General features: G+C 47.9%; 1 protein-coding gene across 3 annotated transcripts in view; it reads right to left on the bottom strand.

Annotated features, from left to right (window-relative positions):
- LOC144173861 (multidrug resistance-associated protein 1-like) overlaps positions 1-21588 on the bottom strand; it is a 120377-nt gene that overhangs the window by 25945 nt on the left and 72844 nt on the right. For all 3 annotated transcript variants that reach the window (XM_077702141.1, XM_077702140.1, XM_077702142.1), the window contains exons 15-23: positions 20118-20202; positions 13638-13831; positions 10921-11097; positions 10574-10741; positions 10246-10460; positions 8973-9051; positions 8754-8849; positions 7764-8008; positions 4046-4211 (exon numbers count right to left, since the gene is read on the bottom strand). In XM_077702141.1, the coding sequence (XP_077558267.1) occupies positions 4046-4211; positions 7764-8008; positions 8754-8849; positions 8973-9051; positions 10246-10460; positions 10574-10741; positions 10921-11097; positions 13638-13831; positions 20118-20202 (1425 nt within the window). The remainder of the gene's footprint in view (positions 1-4045; positions 4212-7763; positions 8009-8753; positions 8850-8972; positions 9052-10245; positions 10461-10573; positions 10742-10920; positions 11098-13637; positions 13832-20117; positions 20203-21588) is intronic.

Here is a 21588-nt window from a genome sequence, read left to right as displayed (position 1 = left end):
GCGGTGGTATTCAACAGAGACATTATCGCGATGGGAATGCCTGAGATCACAAGCCATATTACGGGAAGTTGCGTGGCTGGAAAGGCGGATCGGTCACCCAACGCTTTTCGTGGGGCGCGAGACTTTACCCTGGAGGGGGAAACGCGGTGTGTGCGCTTGTGATAGCGGTTCGCGCAGTGAGCTTTTCGCCTTATTTGCGATGCTTACACGCTTAGTTATTGCTAAGCTTGGCAGTAGTCTCGCTAGCATTGGGAAAGAAACGAGCGACGCGCCAAAAGCTTCGGCGCGCACGGCGTAGCCGCTGCGCGTTGGAGCATCGCCTGACTACGCAACCTGGCACGATTGAACTCCAGTAGTTGTAATTAATGCCTGTAATTTTAGATTTAATCGTAAGAGCGACCTAACGGGCCATGTCAGGGGTAAACAAAGGATGACATGTTCCGGTGTACGAGCGCCGCGATGAGGGTGAGCCATATCGCTTTTCTTGCGCAACGTTTCCCGTGCACTTCGAGTAATCATGAAAACAGGTCTGAGTTAGGAATAAGAACGTGTTGACAGCGTTAAAAATGTACCTTACAGTAGTTGAATTTAAAAAATTGATTTTATTTATTTTTAGGGAAATTATTAATACCAATGCACACATCTATAGTTTAGTGCATAGTGGCTGTGCTGCGAGGAATATTGGATGCCCTCAATTTTAAGAGTACCAAAAAATGTCCAAATATTGAAGTTGGAGTTATGAAAAATATTATACCAAGCTTCAAAGTAGCTCATTTGTACCCTTGTGGTATGTAAACTTTTGGCACTGAACGCCTGCACGTAAGCTGCCGCTCCAGGCAACGATATGAAGCATAAAAGAAGTCAAAGCTCAGTTTTCAAATTGAAGGAAAAGAAAAGAGTGCTAAATTACGGGATTAATTAATTAAAAGGACGAGGGAGAACACACACACAGCGCTCGTGTGTGTGTTCTCCCTTGTCCTTCGTTTTTTCGCGCTGTTTTGCTTCAGTGCTTAATTTGTTGCCATGGTCACTGCAGAGGGAAGTTTTGCAGTGCAGTACAAGCAACCAGCTAACCTACTTTGCATTTCAAGCCGTCTCCCCCCCTTGGTCCGCAAACTGGGCTGCGTACGCTTTACAGAAAAGCTGCAATTGATGTTTTATGGAAAAAAAAAGGGTGCAAAAGGCACTCCAATTTTAAGGCAAGGCATTCCAAAAGCTCCGTGTTAAAAAATTATGGAAGGCTACAACCCTGGCGACTTTTGATGAATGAAATGTATTTTTCAACTTCGGAATCCGTTTTCTCAAAAGTTTTTTTTTGCTACCTACGTCTCTTGTTTTAGTGATTTCTTTGTGACCTGTAGGTGTATTTTTGATTCCGTTTTTTGAGTTTCATTCCTTGATCAACAGTTCAGGTTGTGACAATCTTGGTTTTTCAGGTTTACTTTTGGTAAATTTTTTATTCAAATGGTCATTCATTGTCTATATGCCTGTTGTACATTCACGTCTAAAAAACGAAAAACTAAAAAAAGTTGTGTTCTAATAAAAAATCTAAGACTGTCAAGACCTCGTCCATTCATTTGGAAGTGCAAAGTGTTTTGAGCAAGCTTTCTATCATGTTTTATAGGCCACTCAAGCTCGGTACAAAGTGGACAGAAAGAAAATTTTATAAATACAGAAGTTTTCAAAATATTACTTTGAAATTTTTATGTTGTTACCAAAAAAGCATTTCTGGTTGCTGTGCAAATTTTCATCGAAATTCACAAAGAAATCAAGAGGTTGATTTCGAAAGCCACATCCGCCCTTAATTATTCGATATTCGATTCGATATTCGAAGCTAGATATTCGTATTCGATTCGAATTCGAAAAATTTGCTATTCGCACACCCCTACATATCGCCTTTCTTGCGCAACGTTTCCCGTGCACTTCTAATAATCATGCAAACAGGTTTGAGTAAGGAATATAGGAATAAAAATATGTTCTCTGCTTTAAAAATTTACCTTACTGTTGCAGCATTTAACAGTGATTTTTTTAGGGAAATTATTGATACCAATGCATATAATCTATGGCTTAGGGCATACTGACTGTGCTGCCAGAAATATTGGATGCCTTGAACGTCAAAAGTAGTGAAAAAAAAGAACTCTTCCATCAAAGTTGGAGTTATGCACAATATTATACCAAGCTTCAAAGTAGCTCATTTGTATCCTTGTGGTATGCAAACTTTTGGCAATGAACACCTGCACGTATGAGTACTAAGTTGCTGTGCCAGGCAAAGAAATAAAACATAAAAGAAGCCAGAAATTTTCAAATTTAAGTAAAAAAAATGCTTCACTTGTTGCCATGGGGACAACACTGCAAAGGGAAGTTGTCCAGTGCGATACAGCCAACCAGCTAACCTACTTTGCATTGAAAGCCCATTGAAAGCCATCTCCCCCTCCGTTTGGCCTGCTAACTGGGCTATGTACTCTTCACAGAGGAGCTGAAAATGATGTTTTGTGGAAAGAGAAAGGCTGTAAAAGGCACTCCAATTTCAAGGCAAGGCCTTCCAGAAGCCCCATGTTCAAAAGGACATGAAAGGCTACAACCGTGCCGACTTGTGATAAGTGAAACGTATGTTGCAGCTTCGGAAGCTGTTTTCTCAACTTTTTTTTGCCACCTGTGTCGCTTGTTCCAGGGATTTCTTCGTGACCGCTGGGTCTATTTTGATTCCGTTTCTTGCATTACATTCCTGGATGAACAGTTCAGGTCGTGACACTCTTGGTTTTCCAGATTTGTTTTTGTGATTTTTTTATTCAAATAGTGGTTCACAGTCAACATGCCTGTTTCACATTAACCTCTAAAAAAAATGAAAACTAAAAAACATTGTGTGGTAAAAAAAAAAAAATTCTAAAACTGTCACGACCTCGTCCATTCATTTGGGAATGCAAAGCACTCCGTACAAGTTTTCTATCATGTTTTATAAGTCACTCAAGCTCGGTACAAGCGGAACATAAAGAAAATTTAATAAATAAAAAAGTTATCAAAACATTACCTTAAAATTTTTATGGTGTTATCACAGAAGCATTTCCAGTTGCTGTGCCAATTCTCATTAAAATCCACAAAGAAATAAAAAAGTTGATTTTGAAAACCACGTCCCCCCTTAATGGGAGTCGACTGTAGCTGTCATGGGCTGAGGAAATCGCTCAGTTGAAAACACCCCTTCGGTCATAACATTTTGATGTCAGAACAAAGACACACAGTTGCTTCCAAGCAATTGTGAGCCTTAAGTGCAAGTAGAGACTGGTTGCTATGGTGTCCAGTTATATAAGTATATAAAATATCGCAGTCCACATGAAATTGCTATCAGCCCGATTCATGGCAGTCGTTTTTTTCTATACGCTCAACGTGTATGACAGAGCTGTCTGCATGCCAAGTAAAAAGAGGTTTAGCTCTTCCCCACTCACAATGTGCACAATAACTATGCTGCCAGGCAGGCTCTGTCAAGTGAAGCAAAACAACATTAACACAATAAAACCCTGGCCATTACCATGAAGACAAAATACGACCTTGTTAAATTAGAAAGAACCAGCCTTTGGTAACTCCCTCAGCTCTATTACAGCCCCCCAAAACATTTTTTTAATTATGAACATGCAACAAATATTGGAACTTCAAATTTTTGCGCTGAAGTGACATAATAAGGGTGGGAGTGATGCGACTTGCACCAGCATCAAGAACACAGCGGCTTGTTAGCATTTAAGCGGTACAAGCAAACAGAACTAGAGGCCCTGCTACAATCTCGCAGTCACGTTTCTTGGCAGTCGCCAATCACACAAACAAGATTCTAGCTGTAACGTCACAGAGGAATCGCCCAAGAGTGGCTGGGAGGTCGCCACTTTATTTCTTTGAAGTTTGCGATAAAATTGGTGGCACTGTTGCCGGGACAAAGCAGTCTTTTCAACGAACCACACTTTGTGTGTACTTTGTTTCCATGGCCCCCTGAGGCGCACCACAAGACCGAGCAGGCAGGCAGGGACACAAGAAGAGCCCGCTCTCTGAGGCGGCTCCTCACCGTGATGCTTGCAAAAAGAAACACCGCCACGATGACGACGATCAGGAAGTAGGGCGACATGACACAGATGAGGATGAGAAGCTGCATGCCCCAGATGACGTTGCACATGGTCATGTTGGCGTTCATGGGAATCTCCTTGTCGACCGACTCGATGTCACGGCTGAATCTGCAACAGGCATGGGCAAAAGACAGCTACTAAGATGCCCTGAGAAGCAAAAGCGACACAAAGCAACAAAGACCGATGACCATCACCACAAGGTTGTTATAGCGATGCTGTTAATGATACCTCAATTGAAATCTATTGCGGCCACTGTCAATGTGGAGTGGAGTGGAGTGGAAAACGTTTTCTTTATTATCGCACTGAGTGCTACCGTAGGCGGTGGCAGGTGGACATCCTAATCCGGTAGTCCACGCTGTGCTGCGGCGGCCCGAGCGCGCATCACAAGAAACTCCTGATCCGCGAGCTGGCCACTGCGCAGCAAGCTCTCCCACTGCTCAAGGGTGTGTGCTTGTGAAGGTGGGGGGTTGGCAGGGCACTTGTTGTATTTGGGGTGCCGGGGTGCGTATTCCCAAACCATATCCCGTAGGGGCCCAGGCCGACCACACCCCCTTCAAACGGCGACGTCACAGTGTGACGTCACTTTCTCTTCGTGCGCTACTTCATGCGACGTGGATTTTTTTTTTCTCTCTCTCGTTTCGGGCGGCGACCGATAATTTCGCTCCGTGCGCGAAGCTGGGGCTGAGGCGCTGGGGAGCTGACGCACATTTAGTAGAAGTTAAAGGCCCAACCATATGCAGCGTACTTCGGCGTTTTCTCACGTGGCGACGCAAGCTGACGCGCGAGCAACGCTGATGCCTACGCTCGCCAGATATCCATCGACGCAGTGCGAGAAAGCGGCGGGAAGCTGGCAGCGGCAGTCGGGTTTCACGTCCTTCTCGTGCTTTGGGGTCATTCCTTTCAGCAGCAGAGAATCAATTTCTTTTTAACTTGCGGTTATCAGATGCCTTGAGACAATATGCAAGCTATTTCTGTTCGAAAGTGCTCATTCATTTGTGGCTTGTTTGGTTTTCATCGGGGAGATAGGGTATTTGCGATAGCTTTTTTGAGTTAAATAAGGGAGCTCTGGCTACTTCACTTGTAGTATTAGCATGATGGGGCTTGGCTGCAAGATGGTGCGTGACGACCAAGCCTTATCAACGCCAGAATGCTAGCGGCGCATGCCATTCCATTCGTTGCTACCGTGGCTTGCGTAGGGAAGACCGAGGTTTTGCGATAGCTTATCTTGACTCAAATAAGGAGGCTGTGGTTGCATCGCTTGTAGTAATAGTATATCTGCCCTTGCATCCAATATGGGTGCGTAAGAAACAAGCGTTACCACGGCTCAAATCTCTCAAACATGACCAAAGCAAATTACTCGACAATATTCGTTGGCAGCCTCTGTTAGGGTACCAAATTCTTGGGACCCGCGTCTTCTCCTGGCGTGGTTGAGCGGTTGCGCGCTTGTGTGCTGGCGTATCGTTTTGAAAGTCCATGGTTCGAATCGTGGCGAAACCTCGTTTTTTTTTTTTTTTTTGCAATGAGGGTTTCACCGGCTTTTCTTTTCTTTTTCAAGCTAAACAAAGGGGGCCAGAGTGCCTTGCCGTTTAACCTACAAGTGACGTTCGACGGTACCCTCAGTATCAAGGCAGCCACGAAATTTGCTTTGCTCACACTTTTAATACCCATGAAGCTGCAGTCGGTACAAAACATCAAGGTTAAATCAAGTAGCAAGTAAAGTTGTGCTAAGTGCTTCGTTCATCATCCTATCTTACTTTGTTCAGATTTGACGGTAATGACACAATTATAAGAACGAATCAACACGCTCGCTGATGTTAACAGCAGATGAGCGACCGACGTACGCGTGTGCTTTCGACCGATTGGTAGAGAACGTTCTGCGCTTTGGTACGGAATCCAAAAGACCACCCAAGATCAAAAAAACATTGTCGTCTTCACTGTAATGATCGAGAGTGTTCGCTGTTCGCTTTCCGGAACGTAAACAATGACCACATGTACGTGAAACAGCGTCCGCCTGCGCGCGCACTCAGAGCAACGCGCCCAGCGCTAGCTTAACTAGGAACAGGATGGAAGACGAGCGTCTGCAGGCTCGCAAGAGAGTGCGGAGAGTGAGAAGCGAGAACAGGTATGCAAAGGTATACTTCGTGCTTGAAGCTTCCCAGCGCGTACGTCATGTTCGCGCACGGAGCGAAACCATCGACCGCCGCGAAGCAGCGCGACCACAAAAGACCAAAACAAATTTTTGTCTTTACTTTAATGAGAGTGCTTTCCGGAACGTATAGGTAAAAGGTTAAAGTCCTAACCACATGGACGCGAAATCACGCGTCGCACGAGCGTTGGTGTCGTTCGGCGGCAACGGTCTGGAGTCGTCGCCAAATGTGTGCGTTGGCCACACCCAGGGATGGATGTGGGGTGGCAGAGCCCTGCAGGAGCTCTGTAGCGATTAAGGATGTCGGAGTAGTTCTGCGAGAGTGGGTGCAGGACCAGAGGGCCGCTAAGTGGGTCGTCTTCTTCCCCTTCTGGGAATGCCCGGTGGGTCAGGTCGCGGGCAGGGGCATGCGCCACCTCATTCCCAGTGAGGGACAAAGGCCAAGAGCTGTTTTGTAGGCTTTGCGAATCATTATATCGATTTTGTTGGCATATTTGGTCTTGAGAGCCACGTAGGGTGTCCCATAAGTGATTCTGATTGATTTGATTTGATTGTAGGGTTTAACGCGCCGACGCAACGCAGGCGATGAGGCGCGCCGTAGTGGAGGGCTCCGGATTAATTTTGACCACCTGGGGATCTTTAACATGCGCCGAAATCTCGTACACGCGGGCATTTTTGCTTTTCGCCTCCATCAGAACCATAAGTGATTCTACTGATCAGCATGGCCTGAAGAATTCTGAGTGTGTCTGCTTCTTTGAGTCCATGACAGCGGGAGCACACACGTTGAATAAGATGAGTCAGCTGGGCCACAGTCTGTTGAAGCCCACGAAGCATTGCTGCTCCGCTTCCATCATGGCGGTAGGGAATTCCCAGGATTCGGAGCGTTTGCACTGTGGGAACGACAGCACCCTTTATGGTCGCAATCGGATCTGGAGTTGGGGGAACCGGTCGCCCTCATGCCCGCGAGCGCATGATGAGTAGGGCAGATTTTTAAGGTGCGCACGTCAGGCCGCACGTTTGCAGGTATGCCAATGCGGTGTCGACAGCTTGCTGTAGCTGATATTGCTGGTGGCCTGATGACCCTTTGGTAATCCACATTGTTAAGTCGTCTGAACACAGCGCGTGGGCGACATCCGCTATGGAATTGAGCTGGGCTGGTAACCCGGCAGACAAAAAATAAAGAAATACTGGGCTCCTGGGGAAAGGGTTTTGCAATGTGCATACCGTTCAACTACCTGGTCATCCACCCCTTTCTCTCATAAGATGAGTATGGGGATGACCATCGCTGCCTATACAGCTCTGATCCTGCTATCAAATGACAGTCAGCTTCGTGAGACCATCATCTGATCAGAGATCTACATGCGCCATTTATTTTTTCTAAATCTCTATACAGTATCCTATACTGCATGTCTGCACGTGCCTGCCTACACTTCTGCATCTCCATCCCTCTGCGTATCCCTGTACCACTTGCAGGTGCAGCACCACAAGTTGCGGAATGTCAGAGCCATGCACACCTGTTGATGATCCTGCCCATGGGGGTGGTGTCGAAGAAGGCCAGCGGGGAGCGCATGATGCTGTGCAGCAGCTGACGGTGGAACCAGACGGCCGCCCGCAGGGTGCCAATCACAAAGATGGTCCAGAAGACCAGCTCGAACACCACGTACGACACCAGGAACAGCCCGTAGCCCACCAGGTAGAAGCGCCGCCGGGACAGGTCTGCGTCCTGAGACCACTTGCTCAGCCAGGCTGCAGAGGCGTACTGCACCGGAGGGTGCCAGAAAAGCAATGCACTCCCCCTCTAGAAGGCGCTCAGCAACTCTGGAGTCAAAAGCTTGCTTTATGGCAGCAGCCAAAAGGGCAGACATTGGGAATGGGAGGCACCTAGAGCACCCTGGTTGACAAGAGAAAGGGGCTGAGAACTTCGTAGGAAAATCTTCCCTATAGTTTAGAGTGTGAAGAACGCCACCCCACTCACACCGAACATATCGCTAATCAAAAATGAGTTTCTTTATCCCATTAGTGCCATAGGGAGAGTTAGGAAGGAGAGCTACAACACAAACACATTTTTTTCTTTACTCCTCCAGAAGCCGATTTGCAAATTCCACCTTTTTAAATTAAACTAGCCTACTTGCAAAATTTCGTTTAGTTTTGTGCCACACAGAAAAGCAGAATATTGAGTTTTAATGACAAATTAGCAATCTATAATCGCCACTTTTGGACCTGAACATGCCTACAAAAGATTTTTTCTAGCACAAACTTGTGTGGCGCAACGAAGGTCGAACTGCTGTCATGCTTTGTCGTAGAAGTATAAACTTCAGCAGATATGAAACCATTTTACGAATACAAATAATTTGCTGAAAATGCACAGGATTCCAGCCAAACTAGGTGAGCGATGGCATCCACAAAAGTAGCCAACGCTCGCCAGCTTCGTTGGCCAGTCACCTGCAGCAATGCGATCACACTTTGACTGCAATGTAGACAGCACTAGCCTAGCAAGCACGCACCTCGCTTCCAAAGGCAATAATGCAGGTTAGGACTGCCGGGACCATAAACCGCCATCCCACCTGCTTGAAGTATGCACCATACACCCGACGGCCAACCTGGAATTGTTGAGGATGGAACAAATTGAAGCAAGTGCAGTTCTCGCAAGGGGAAAAAAATCGGAAAGAAAAGAAAATGCTGAAGTAATACACAGCATATATATGTGCGCGATATGAGCTTACATATCCAGTACACATGGTTTCTTCCTCAGTCAGCTTGAACTTGTCAGCTGCTGCTTCTTTTTTCGACTCTTCAGCTTGCCTGCACACACAGGGAAGGACTTTTTTCTTTTTTACATACTGCAGCCCAAGAGGGCTATCGCAGGATGAAAGAACACTAAACATTACTTTGCAGCAGTACATACAAACCTGTAATAAGCCTGCAAGGCTATTTCTGAATAAAACATGCCAGTGAATTCCACTCAGCAATCCACATTACCGGACCATTAACTTAATTTAGACACGTACTTATTTATTATTTCATTTATTTATTTTACAAGTGCCCACAAACAGCCTTGGTGCACAAAAGAAATGCAGTAGAGACAGATATGTAGGACAGAAAAAGAATAGCAAGAAAAAAAACACCACGTGACTGACTAAACCACGATTCCGCAATAAAAAAAGAAACTAATTAAAAAATACACTCATTCTTTGGACACATTTTTTACAGCTCGGGCAAGAGTGCTGTGACAGTCTGAAGTACTCGGATCAGGTGCCTCAAGTGAGTTGCAGAGGAGTTGGTTGTGCTCTTTGTACAGGACTTTGTACTTTGTACAGCAGGATAAAACAGTGGCAAGGAACGACATCGGGTCGGGACACGAAAACTGATGGAAGTTAGGAAATCGGCACGGTCAAGAACACCACGAATGAGCGTGCCGAGAAAGCACATATTGAGGAGCGTTCTTCAGTCACCCAGTCTGTCTAATCCAATGTGGTGAAGTATTCTATCACGAAAAGGGAACGATCATAACAGACCTGGATAAGTCTCATCCGTTGAATGCAGTTGATTGATTGCGGTGTTTAACGCGCCGACGCAACGCAGGCGATGAGGCACGCTGCAGTGGAGGACTCCAGATTAATTTTGACCACCTGGGGATCTTTAATGTGCACCGAAAACTCGTACACACGGGCATTTCTGCTTTTCGCCTCCGTCAGAAAAGCGGCCGCGGCAGCCGAGAATCGAACCCGCGTCCTTGTTGAATACAGTTAAAGAAAGCGACAAGCAGTGATCGCGGAACAGAGGTCCACACCCCCGAGCAGTACTTCAGCCGACATCGCATGACAGCCTGAAAGAATGGCAAACAGTAGCAGGTAGGATGAAGCCTTTCATAATGCGTGCCACGAGGCTAAGGAATTTATATGCAGTGAACATGCCGCACAACAAAAGAAGTGCAGCCTTTCCGCAAAATGAACTGAAGAACAGAGCGCTGGGCGAGCGAAGTGCTCAAACACTGACTTGTCCTCCCCTCGCAGGCCGCCGCCCAGCCTGGCCAGGCTGGCGCTGCTCGGGTGTGCCTTGACGTGCTGCTGCAGGAAGGCGGCAAACTCGCTGCCTTCCCGGGCAGCGAGGTCGGCGTAGGTGCCCTGCTCCTGCACCACGCCCCCGTCGAGGAGCACGATCCAGTCCACCTGGGGCAGGAAGGTCACCGAGTGGGTCACCAGCACCCTCGTCTGCAAGGGAGAGGGAGAAGGCTGTCACGCGCCTGCTTCGTGGCCTCGAGGGGCAGTGCTGGCCACCAATTCTGCTTAGGGGCCTGATCTGTAAGCCTCGACAAGAGCCCGACCTTTGACCTGAGGATGCCGGTGGGCCCCACAACGTGCTCAAAGAGGTGGGCTGCAACGTGCACGTCGACCGCGCTGAAAGGGTCGTCCAGCAGGTACACATCCGCGTTGTGGTAGACTGCCCGCGCCAGGCTCAGGCGAAGTTTCTGCCCACCACTCAGGTTGATGCCCTGCAAAACAGCATCATCCGCAGTGTCGTCCTGGGCAGCAGTCAGGGCGGGCGTTCCCCCGGGTCTCAGGGGCAACGGACCATCGCAGATGACTACACTTCCCCAACGCGGCGTCTATGGCGACATCACACCTTCAACGTGTGTTGAATGAACAGAGCGCAAAGCAAACGTGTCCATACCTTCTCGCCGATTTCAGTGTTCTCTCCCCCAGGAAGCATCTCCAGGTCTGGCAGAAGGGCGCAGGATTCCACCGCCTCTCGGTAGCGTTCTTCGTCGAGGGGATTTGTGAACACCACGTTGCCCTTGACAGTGGCGTTCTGAATCCAGGACTGCTGAGGCACATAGGCCAGCTTGCCCTGTGGTGGTGCAGGCAGAAGGAGCCACATTCTGCCAGTGCTCAGCACGAGCACACAATGTCGCATGTTCACAAAGCAGGGGTGAGACAGCTAAATCTGTTTTGGCAGCAGTTTCTGGAGCAGCGAAATTTAGATTTTGGAGCAGAAGAACGACATTTATTATGCCACCTTTGGAGTCTAAAAAATCACATTTTTGGCAACTTGGAGGAGAAAACTGCACTTTTTAATCGGGTTCAAACTTGCATAACACTGAAACAGCCTTTCAATAAAGTTTTTTCTACCGGAGCATCACAAGGTACGAACTGCACTAGCTTTTTACAAAACATTTTATTTACTTGAGTGCCGTCGAAGATACTGAATTGAAAAACTAAGCAATCATCAGGCATTTTTATTATCATGTAGATGCCGAAATTAATATTTTTGTAATCCCATACTCAGCCTTACGCACAAGAGTAGAGAGCCCGGCAAAAGTTTCACAAAGCGCAGTTGCACAAAAGTTGCACAGGGTCCCTTACAGTCGTCGCACCCCACCAGCCCTCCCATTTCAATCCCCAAGGTGCATGTTCACTACGATCGTAATTTGAGTAACGGTGGTATGTTTAGCCACCTTTCTCTTGGCATTAAATTTCACTTCCGATAGATGAACCATCAGTACTAGCGTGCAATAATAGCCCGTCCCGCTATCGGACACTGTTTGAACATTTTGCGGCGATGTAGCCTGCACCGCCACTTCGGCAGTCTCGATCGCCCCATTCCTGCGGCTCGCGAGCTCGCTGTCAAAAGCAGCAATAACTCAGCGTTTTATTATACCACCGCAATGAGTCCGAAATTTCACTTCAAGCAGGCATCGCGCCTCTCACTCGAGGCCGAAACACGGCGCATTCGCAGGCATCACGCTGTTTTTGATGAACCCCCGTCTTTCGAGTCGCACAACTTCCCGCAACAACTCAAACGACTAAATGCAAGCCCAGCCACTCCCATAACCAAAACCACGGCAGAAATCGGCGAAGAGCACTCTGCCTGAACCCCGAGCAACTTCTTTGCCCGGCGGCCACGTTTTCCAATCTTCACCACACCAAGATGGCGGCGTCCAGTTATGTCATTCCGGAGATACAGCGCCCCGAAAATTAGTTTTTTCATCAACTTGCACAAGCAGTTTGTCGCTTCCGTACACAGAAATGTTTTTTCTGCAGGAATTTGCAATGGTTTTTGATGGGAAAACATTAAAAACTCACAGAATATTATAACATGTGCAACCCGACATTGTCATTTTTGAAAAAACTGTCTCGGGGACAATTTTATGCCTGTTTTTTATTGAATGATCAATCAATTACACCTTTACAAACAGCATGACCATGGGGGTGCTGGAAAATTATGCCATCAGTAAGCATTTTCCCCACTGAAACTGACGGGAGCATTAAAATCCTTGGCTCTCGGGCTGTTTTGGAGCAGTTCGGGGCAATTTTTGCAATTTTCAAGCTTTTGGAGCAGCCTGGCGCAGGAAAACCAATTTGTATCAAAACTGCGCAATATGCGCAGCTGTCTCACCCTTGACAAAGGGGTGGAATTCTAAACTGTGTCTGTTCTACTTGTGACGTTCCAGTTTCCAGGGCCTCTCTGATGTGTCCGCTGAAGGCCTCACTACACCTTGCTTGTTCTGCGTCACATCCATGTTTCCCGCCTTCGGCCAATCAAGGACTCACTCAAAGCAGACACTTCCGGTAACAGACAACTCAGAATTCCGCCCTAAGAAGTAACAAAGGCAAAATGCTGCTACTGCGCTTTATAATTCACCATGGCAACAAATTGGTCCCACGTACTCAATGGTAACCGTGGGAACTGCTGGAAAATATAGCTGGAGATGCTTTCACAACGGGCTTTTATGTATGGGCTCTGCGACACACATTTGTGGTGTGTGTTCTGAGGTGGCTGGTTGGTGCATAATCGATTGATTGTAGTGTTTAACGCGCCGACACAATGCAGGCGATGAGTCGCGCCGCAGTGGAGGACTCCAGATTAATTTTGACCACCTGGAGATCTTTAACGTACGCCGAAATCTCGTACACACGGGCGTTTTTGCTTTTTGCCTCCATCAGAAAAGCGGCCGCCGCAGCTGGGAATCGAACCCGCGTCCTCGTGCCCAGCAGTGGAACGCCTTAGTCACTGAGCCACTGCGGTGGGTGTTGGTGCATAATTGAAGCTAAAGTTGCAGCACAAAACAGACAAGACCGACTGCCAACTGATTTTTTTAATTCATGCAATTTTTAAATACCCCCTCCCTCCCCAAGCCTGGCAGCGAAAAAACCATCTAGGAGGCGACAGAGTGAAAAAGAATGCCACGCTAAACCCACAAGTTACTATTTCTAAAGACCTTGCAGTCACTGGCTCCTCCATACTAATCTTTCACAGGCCTAAGAGATTTTGCCGAATAAAACATATTTACAGGCATAGAAATTTACACCAGAAATTTACACCTTGTTGGCCCCAGAATCAGCACTCTGCTAGTCATGTGCGAAGCATAATGTGAACAAACAACTGACCTGCACATCAACCGTGCCAGAAATCTTCTCCAGAGTTCCGAGGATGCCTGCCAGCAGGGACGACTTTCCCGAGCCAACCGCTCCCACCACAGCGACCAAGCTGCCCGCTCTTATGTTCACCGACACATGTTTCAACACGGGAGGCTCTCCCCTTGACCAGGACAGGGTCGCGTTCTTGAGAGTGATCGCATGTCCTAAAAAGCACAACATACATGTCACCGCACAGCAGTGCAGTGCCCAAATGCAAGAGGAGCGATAAAAACTAGGGGGAAGCCGCAGAGAGTGCTGTGGTTGAAACATGTTTCACTGTTATGCACGTCACTTCGAGTCCTTGTGATGCACACAGTGGTACTTATGAGTATCGAGTCAACTGTTGTAAAGGAACAGTGATTTAATCTGATTGATTAATTATGACGTTTAACGCGGTAACGCAACGCTACGCAGGCGATGAGGTGAGCTGTAGTGGAGGGCTCCGATTAACTTTGGCCACCTGAGAATCTTTAACGTGCCTCCAAATCTCGAACACCTGGGCGTTTTCGCTTTTCGCCACCACCAGAAAAGAGGCCACCAATAGCAGATCTCACTTAAACAAAACAACAACAGCAACTCCATTACCCTCATGAAATCCCTTATAAAAGAAACGTTCAGACGAGATAAACTCAACCATTGGCATTCCAAATCCTTGTCTAATCATGCCAACATTACTGTAATGCATTACTGTACCAAGAGTAATGCACTACATTGGAAAGTAGAGGCCTCCAGATTCATCAAATACCAAAGTGTTCCCCCCTTTGAGGTCCTACATTCTGTAACAACAAATTTAAAATTGAGCAGGGTAGCGGAAGCCATCAAGGGGTCCTGGACACGGTGGCAAGTCGGTTTTATCAGACACTTTGTACACGCATTGCTCGACGAGATGCTTCAGCGTGTGCAGCTGTGATCTACAAAGGCTCTGCAGAATGCAACAACCTACACAATGGACCTTTTTCGAGTAGCGCTGCCCCTAGCGGCGGCCACCCAAGCCACACTTTGGGGATTATGGAAGAACACACCCCATTTTTTCCGCCTGCCCTGCACCGTTCAGGAAGCCGTCCCAGGCATCACGCATGGTTTTGGTGGCAAAGAAATTTCTTGATAGTAGCAGTACCGCCTGCCTGTCGGCCGTGTTTTAAGCGAAGTGGGGTGGCAAACAGACTTCAGAGGTCTGCCGGCATTAGATGGGGCGGCATTATGATCTCGCAATCTGGTTCATCATGCAAACAGCATGGGTGGAGGTTTCTCAAAACTCTCAAGCCATAGCCGCCGTTGGAGCGGTTCGCCCAGTCTACCACAACACAAGAGTGGGCCGTCCCGCAGCAGGTGCCCCTTTGGAAGCACTGCGCACGTGCGTTGCCTCTTGACAGTGACACCACGATAAAAACAGCACGCAATAGACTACATGAACCAAGACAAAAGCAAACAATGTTAAAATGAAAACACTAACGCAAAAATGACGAAAATAGAAAAAAGACAAAGATAGCAGAGCTCAGAAAACAGAGCAGCATTAGCTGACTCGGCATTCGCAACTGGCCAATACAATGCGACAATGTTTTGTTTACATTTTGCCTCTAGTAATGGTGGATCGGTCGCTGGGAGCGAGAGTAGCGCATGCACAGAGCGTTACTGGAAAAAGGCCCATTTCTTTCCACTAAATACACACGTCTTGCAACAAAGTGGTATGCTAGGGCACCCCAAAAACATGAACACAAACTAGTGAAATAGCATGCTGCAGGCAATGCAAATTAATGGAAAGTATTGCAAGCACAATACTTGGTGTTACCAGAAGTGCCTGAAGGAAGGTAATCTCCAGCAAGGATCTGTGCTCGTCATAAGCACGAGAAACCACGGGGAATGGGAAATAAGCGTGGGAGAGGAGTGGGGGAACTTTACAGAGTAAGTGTGTGCTCCCGACTGCCGGTGAAGGCCCAGCCCACGCGTCCTGGACCATGCAACCTAGCTATAGGGAGGGTGCGACCACATTCAAAGTCTGTTTCAGGGCCTTCTCGAAGTAGAACCCTCAGTTGTAACCCCATGTGCACCAACAGTGATTAAGGGACACATCACAGGGAACAGGAACTTTTCCCTACAAAATAAAAGCTAACACTGCAATCAGGGTACACGCACACTGCCACAGGGTCCTTGGTCTCTAAGCTGCCAGGTTGGCACAACCCAGAAAAAGGGCTGTCTAAAGTAAATTATGTCTCAGAACAAGCCAGCATGCCATTCGGTCAGTCGCTTCATCCTACTGGGTAGCCCTGAAATGTTTGTGTTTTGTTTAGTACAGGGGAATGTCTGCGCATGAAAAACCCAGGCAGCAACGCATGCATAAGGATGCACAGCTGCTGCATTTCGACATCCTCAAGTATAGGTGGACACTGGACTGCCTCACATCATCAGGTTTGCTCAGGGGCATGGCCAGGAATTTTTTTTCGGTGTAGGGGGGGGGGGGGGGTCGACCAAACGATGAGAGGGGGAAATATGTAGCCAAAGCTTCTTGCGCATTGTTTTTCGAACGAAGCTTGAAATAACTGTCTTCAACATGCGATTTGTGTATGCTGAACGCTAACGGTAAAGCCCACCTTAAAGGGCCCCTGAGATGGGGTTTTTGGGGGGTCGATGGTATCGGAGCGCAACGGCTATTTCTTGAACTAATCGTGACGTGTTAGTGCGCTCTTGATTTAATCAATTTTTTACGAGCGTAAAAACATCAGAAAGCTACAAAAAACATATTTTGTGTGTGTGTGCGTTTACACAGTCGCACATATTCATTTTATACCGGAATGTAAAGCACTTGCACACCGGGCCAAACCGGGCTTGACGCTCCTCCGTTCTCGGCGGAAGGATACAGTGAGCGCAGGAGCAACGACGCTTGCAGCGTGATCGCACAGCGCTCCGTGTCTGGTGTAATCAGTTTTCTTTGCATTTGCTTTCATGGACGCTGTATCCGAAAGGATTCTTTGCACCATCTGTGTTTCGAGCGTAGCCTCGACGTTGTTTCAGTTATGAGGTGGTAACTAACGGCGCGCCAAGGGAGCGCCGCGCTGACGACGAAGGCGGAGCTCTGCACGCAGCGCTTGGACGACGCCGGATCGACGTAGGGAACGACGCCGGGGACGACGCTCGTGATCACAAGGCGCACGCTCAAGTGCGCTCACGCGGGCTGAATAAACCAGTTCAAGCCCAAACGCTGTCGCAGCTGATTCTCTGCGCCGGTCGCGACAAGGGCAAGAGCATGCGCATCCCGTAACGACAACTCCTGTCAAAGAGTTTCATTTCATTGCTTCCCATCTAGTCATGATCGCAGCTAGGAAAGTGTGGTTTCCTGCACCGGCCTTCTGAATAAACCTGTTGCCTAGTGTCCTTAGCGCGCTTTACCGTTTACTGTGTTAAATTAAGCAAGAGTAGCCGTTTGCCGCTGAAAACGAAAGGATTGCACTCTGCGGTTTCTGCATTCCGGCTCTGCCAAGTAGCGACATCTGGCGAATTTGTCTCAAAGCAAATGACACAAACGTTTGTGGCCCAGAACTGTTCTCTTACGCTTGAAATAGCTTGAATCTTCGACGTTTTAGATTGAACTCTCACAATACAAAAATTTTCTTTTAAAAGAGCCGTATACTTCTGCTGTAGAGCTTAAAAAAATAGAAAACATGACGTTGACGCCGCCATCTAGTGGGAACAATTAGGACCAAGTATTGCATTAACCAGAATTCACGCCTCCGCGAAATATTTCGATATAAAATGAGTAAGATATATTGTAATGATTCCGCAGTTACCTATATTACCTTGCCCAACATGATTTTAAACGCATAAAAGAACTATGCTAGTTTATAAAGGCATCTGAACCATTGGAAGCATGGGAGGCTGGAGTAGGGGCAGAGATTTTGCTCGCTCATTCTGAAAAAAATTGTTATTTATCGTGCTCCTGATCATCATTTAGCAAGAATGTAGTAAACAACATCAACTAAGATTGCTTGCATGAAGTGCCGAGAGCAGTGCATTTGCTGTGCCGTAAAGTTCCTGAAGAACGCCCACCCAAATTTAAGTACAGTATCAAGTGAAAAATACGAGATGGGTGAACTTTCGGGTCAGGTGCGAAAAACTACGAAAAGGTGGCCGCACCGCCAACCAAAACTGCGGAGATGTCAAGAAAAAATTCGAGACTGGCGAACTTCCGGGTCAAGCGCGGAAAGGACGAATAAGTGACCGCATCTACACATGAAGAGATGATTCGGGTTTGTTTTGTTCACTCATCGGCGCTAAAGCCATCGATTTTACGGGGTGGGTGCGTCTTTCACTAAATTGAACATTTCACCCGTAAAAGGAGGTCGGCGATGTTTCGGGGGAGGGCGTTCTCTGGGAACTTTACGGTAATTCTAATCGAGACGCGAGCGTACATTTCGCAGGCGCAGGGAGCTCGCTGTTACAGTCGCTAGAAATTCTAGCCGCTGTGTAGCGACGGTAAAAATAAGTTGTTGTTCACCGACTCTCGCGCTTGCAAGGTCGACTTCCGCAATCACCAGTACCTCCTGCTCGAAGTCCGTAAGGACTAAAAAGGTAGCTTAAAAAAAAAAAAAAAAAAAAAAAGGGCGTTGTCGTTTGATGTGCGACCCACTCGCTGAAGTAACCATGGTAACAACGACGCTGTAAACCAACGACCGCCACCGTCAAAAATCGCGGACATTCCGGCGGCCAACCATGAAATGAGTGCTTCGCCTCGGACGAGGTCGGACTATGTCGTCATCGCAAGCCGCCGAGCCAACAAATAGTTCTTTCTCGTCGGGGTAATAACTTTTGTTAGCGTGAGCGAATATGCTTACTATTTTTGGACTTGTTTCTACAAGAACTTTAGAGTAGTTTTCTGACACAAACAAAAACACTTTGAAATCCATCTCAGGCCCCCTTTAAAGAGGCTACATGATGATGATGATGATGACCTGAATTCCTGTTCGCCGGTCTATGGGTAAGCCACGGGTAATCCGTTTGTCCCTAGAGCAGGCGGTTATGCGGGCGCGCGCTCGTGAGCATGATCATGAATGTGCTCGTGAGTGGCCCGCAGTCCCCGAAGTTTGTCACGTGGAAGTGGAGGCCAACACTGGGTGTTCACTATCATGATTCGCGTGTTTTAGATTTTCCTTTAGGAAAGGGACTAATAAGTTTTCTTATCAGCTATGAAGTACAGTCGAGCACGATTTGAAGGTTATCGCGCCAGCATCGAGCAGCCAAGTGGGTCACCAACCTCGGAGGCCGGCGGCATGCTTGGGCAAGAGTTGCAAGAGTGCGAAATCTTGATTTTCATGGTTCCGAAACGAAACCGTAGGCCGCCTACGGTTTCGTTTCCGAAACATGAAAATCAAGATTTTGCACTCTTATCTCCCTTGTTGGCCGTTCCATGCTACAACATAGGCCCGCACGACTGACTTGCCACCCTTTTGGGTTTCAAGCTTTACATTCGTTGTTATCAAGCACAGACTTGGTTGCCTTTTATCTACGTCGACAATAAGGAAACTGGCATGGAAGATTTGCTAAAGGTGGCGTTCTGTCTGCTTCATTTGAAAGACAAGCTTTCCCGCGATAACCTTCGAATCGCACTGGACTGTACATGCGGCACATTCGTATATTAGGCGGTGAAGCTAGCAAATGTGCGTCTTTGTCCTAAAGTAATTGCCTTTTTGTTATTTTGTGCTAGTAACGTGAAATTGAAAAGACATGGCTTCAGTAAAATTCTGGTTAAGCTAATACAGAATGCTGATTCTAGCCCAGAGGGATCAAGAAAACAATGAAATAGTGCCAAAAAGAAAAACCTCCAAAAGAAAAAAATACAAGATGTGCACAGCAATGCTTTTCATATAGCAGAAATTATAGAACTGCAATAGTGAACGAAATGCGATGTCGGTAGAAAAATATCAAGGATTGATAGTTTACTGAACAAAATACAGTGACATGCTCTGTAATGTTATTACACTTTGTACCAGTATAAAGGCAAGGAATGACACGCTAAAGTCCAGACCACATGTATGCCTATATGAGGCTTTCCCTGCTGTTCCGCCATTTCCCGGCCGTGCTGTTCCGCCTGCGAAACAGCGGGACTGCCTCGATCGGCTCGCGGCAGGTTCCCGGCGCAGCTCGGTGTATCCGGCGCGAAATGCAGCCGGGCTGTATATGTTGACATGTGCAGCACCTGGAGCGGGCACAGGGATCAGACGTTGACGTAGCCCTTGTTTTCAGCTTTATATGGACAAGAATGTCCTTAAAACTGCAGGTTCCGCGCCTGAAGGCGACTTCAGGCGGTTCTTCAGGCTACTTGAACTGCACCCCAGCCTGGAACGAAACATTTCGGGAGAGGGGGAACGGGCCCGGTGCGCCCCCCCCCCCCACAGCTGCGCCCCTGGGGTCTGCTGCAGTACACGCACAAAGCCATGAAGTGAAACAAAAGGTAGCAACCTTCAACTGGGTTCCTGCCCACTGTTTCCACATCGAGTTCCGCTTCATTGAGGAAGTTCGCCAGACGCCCCATGGAGACCACAAACTTCACCAGGCAACATCCAGGTGCACATGAAATGGCCAAGAAGAGAAAACAAAGGGCACAGAGCTGCAGTGCAAACCCAGTCCTCACATATCCCAGATAATAAAGGTTGGTGCTGCTAGTGCCATTACAATATACATACATTTTTTTGTATTGAGTGCACGCAGCTTAACTCCATGCTTTGCCTGCTACCAAAAATAACAAATACCCACATAATCGTAGCAGCAATTTTCTCTAACATTTTGCTAGGCCTACATTGCCTTCTGTAAATCAAGACCCGTCGACACTGAGCACACGACGTTTCACTTCGCCGGAAGTGCGAGAAAAAGCCGTCCAATAGCAAGATTTCTGTATCGGGACGCACGTGGGAGAATCAACGACGTACATGCCGGAAGATGGCAGAGCCCAAAAACAGGCAGGAAAGGGTGGGGACGCAGCAACAAACTTTGCAACGAAAGTGTGAGCCTTCCACTGCACGTAAAAATGTCATAATTTGCACATATGACAATGACTTCCACATTTCGCGATTACGTCTACTCATTTAGTGCGCTCAAAATGCCTTTCAGGCATACATTGGCAGGTTCACTCACGAGTGCACTCACGCAACCCCCCCTCACCACCCATGAGTGAGTGATGACTGTGCCTCACCATTGTTTCGGACTGGCGGGTGTGAGTGCGAGCACCAAGCGCAGTGAGCCACGCTCACCACTCACAAGTGCAAGCGCCCCTCGCGGTGAGCCCCACTCACCACTCACTAGTGAGAGTGCCCCTTGTGGCACGCCCCACTCCCCACAAGCGCGAATGGGTGTGAGTGGTGATGGCAAATGACGAGCATAAGTGAGTGCGAGTGGTGACAGTGAGAGGTCAGCGTGAGCACAAGTGAGTGAGTGGTGACGGTGACTGGTGAGCGCGAGTGAGTGGTGAAGGCGACTGGTGAGCGTGAGTGCGAGGGGGTGCGAGTGGTGACGGCAAATGATGCACATGAGTGAGTGCGAGTGGTGAGCGTGAGTAGTGACGGCAAATGATGAGCGTGAGTGAGTGCGAGTGGTGAGCGTGAGTGGTGACGGTGACTGGTGAGCGTGAGTGCGAGTGGTGATGGCGTATGATGAACGTGAGTGCAAGGGTGACGCGGAATGATGAGCGCGAGTGAGTGCGAGTGGTGATGGCGAGTGTGAGTGAGTGCGAGTGGTGACGGCGACTGGTGAGCGTGAGCGCGAGTGGAGATGACGGATGATGAGCGTAAGTCAGTGCGAGTGGTGAAGGCGACTGGTGAGCATGAGTGGTGATGACGGATGATGAGCGTGAGTGAGTGGTGAAGACGACTGGTGAGCGTGAGCACGAGTAGTGACGGCGAATGATGAGTGTGAGTGAGTGAGTGAGTGAGTGGTG

The sequence above is a fragment of the Haemaphysalis longicornis genome, unplaced genomic scaffold (assembly GCF_048455015.1).
Source record: "Haemaphysalis longicornis isolate Haplotype H1 unplaced genomic scaffold, Haemaphysalis longicornis Haplotype H1 scaffold_3, whole genome shotgun sequence".
NCBI lineage: Eukaryota > Metazoa > Arthropoda > Arachnida > Ixodida > Ixodidae > Haemaphysalis > Haemaphysalis longicornis.
The sequence above is the reverse complement of the archived record's forward strand: the minus strand, read 5'-3'. Positions and strand labels throughout refer to the sequence as shown.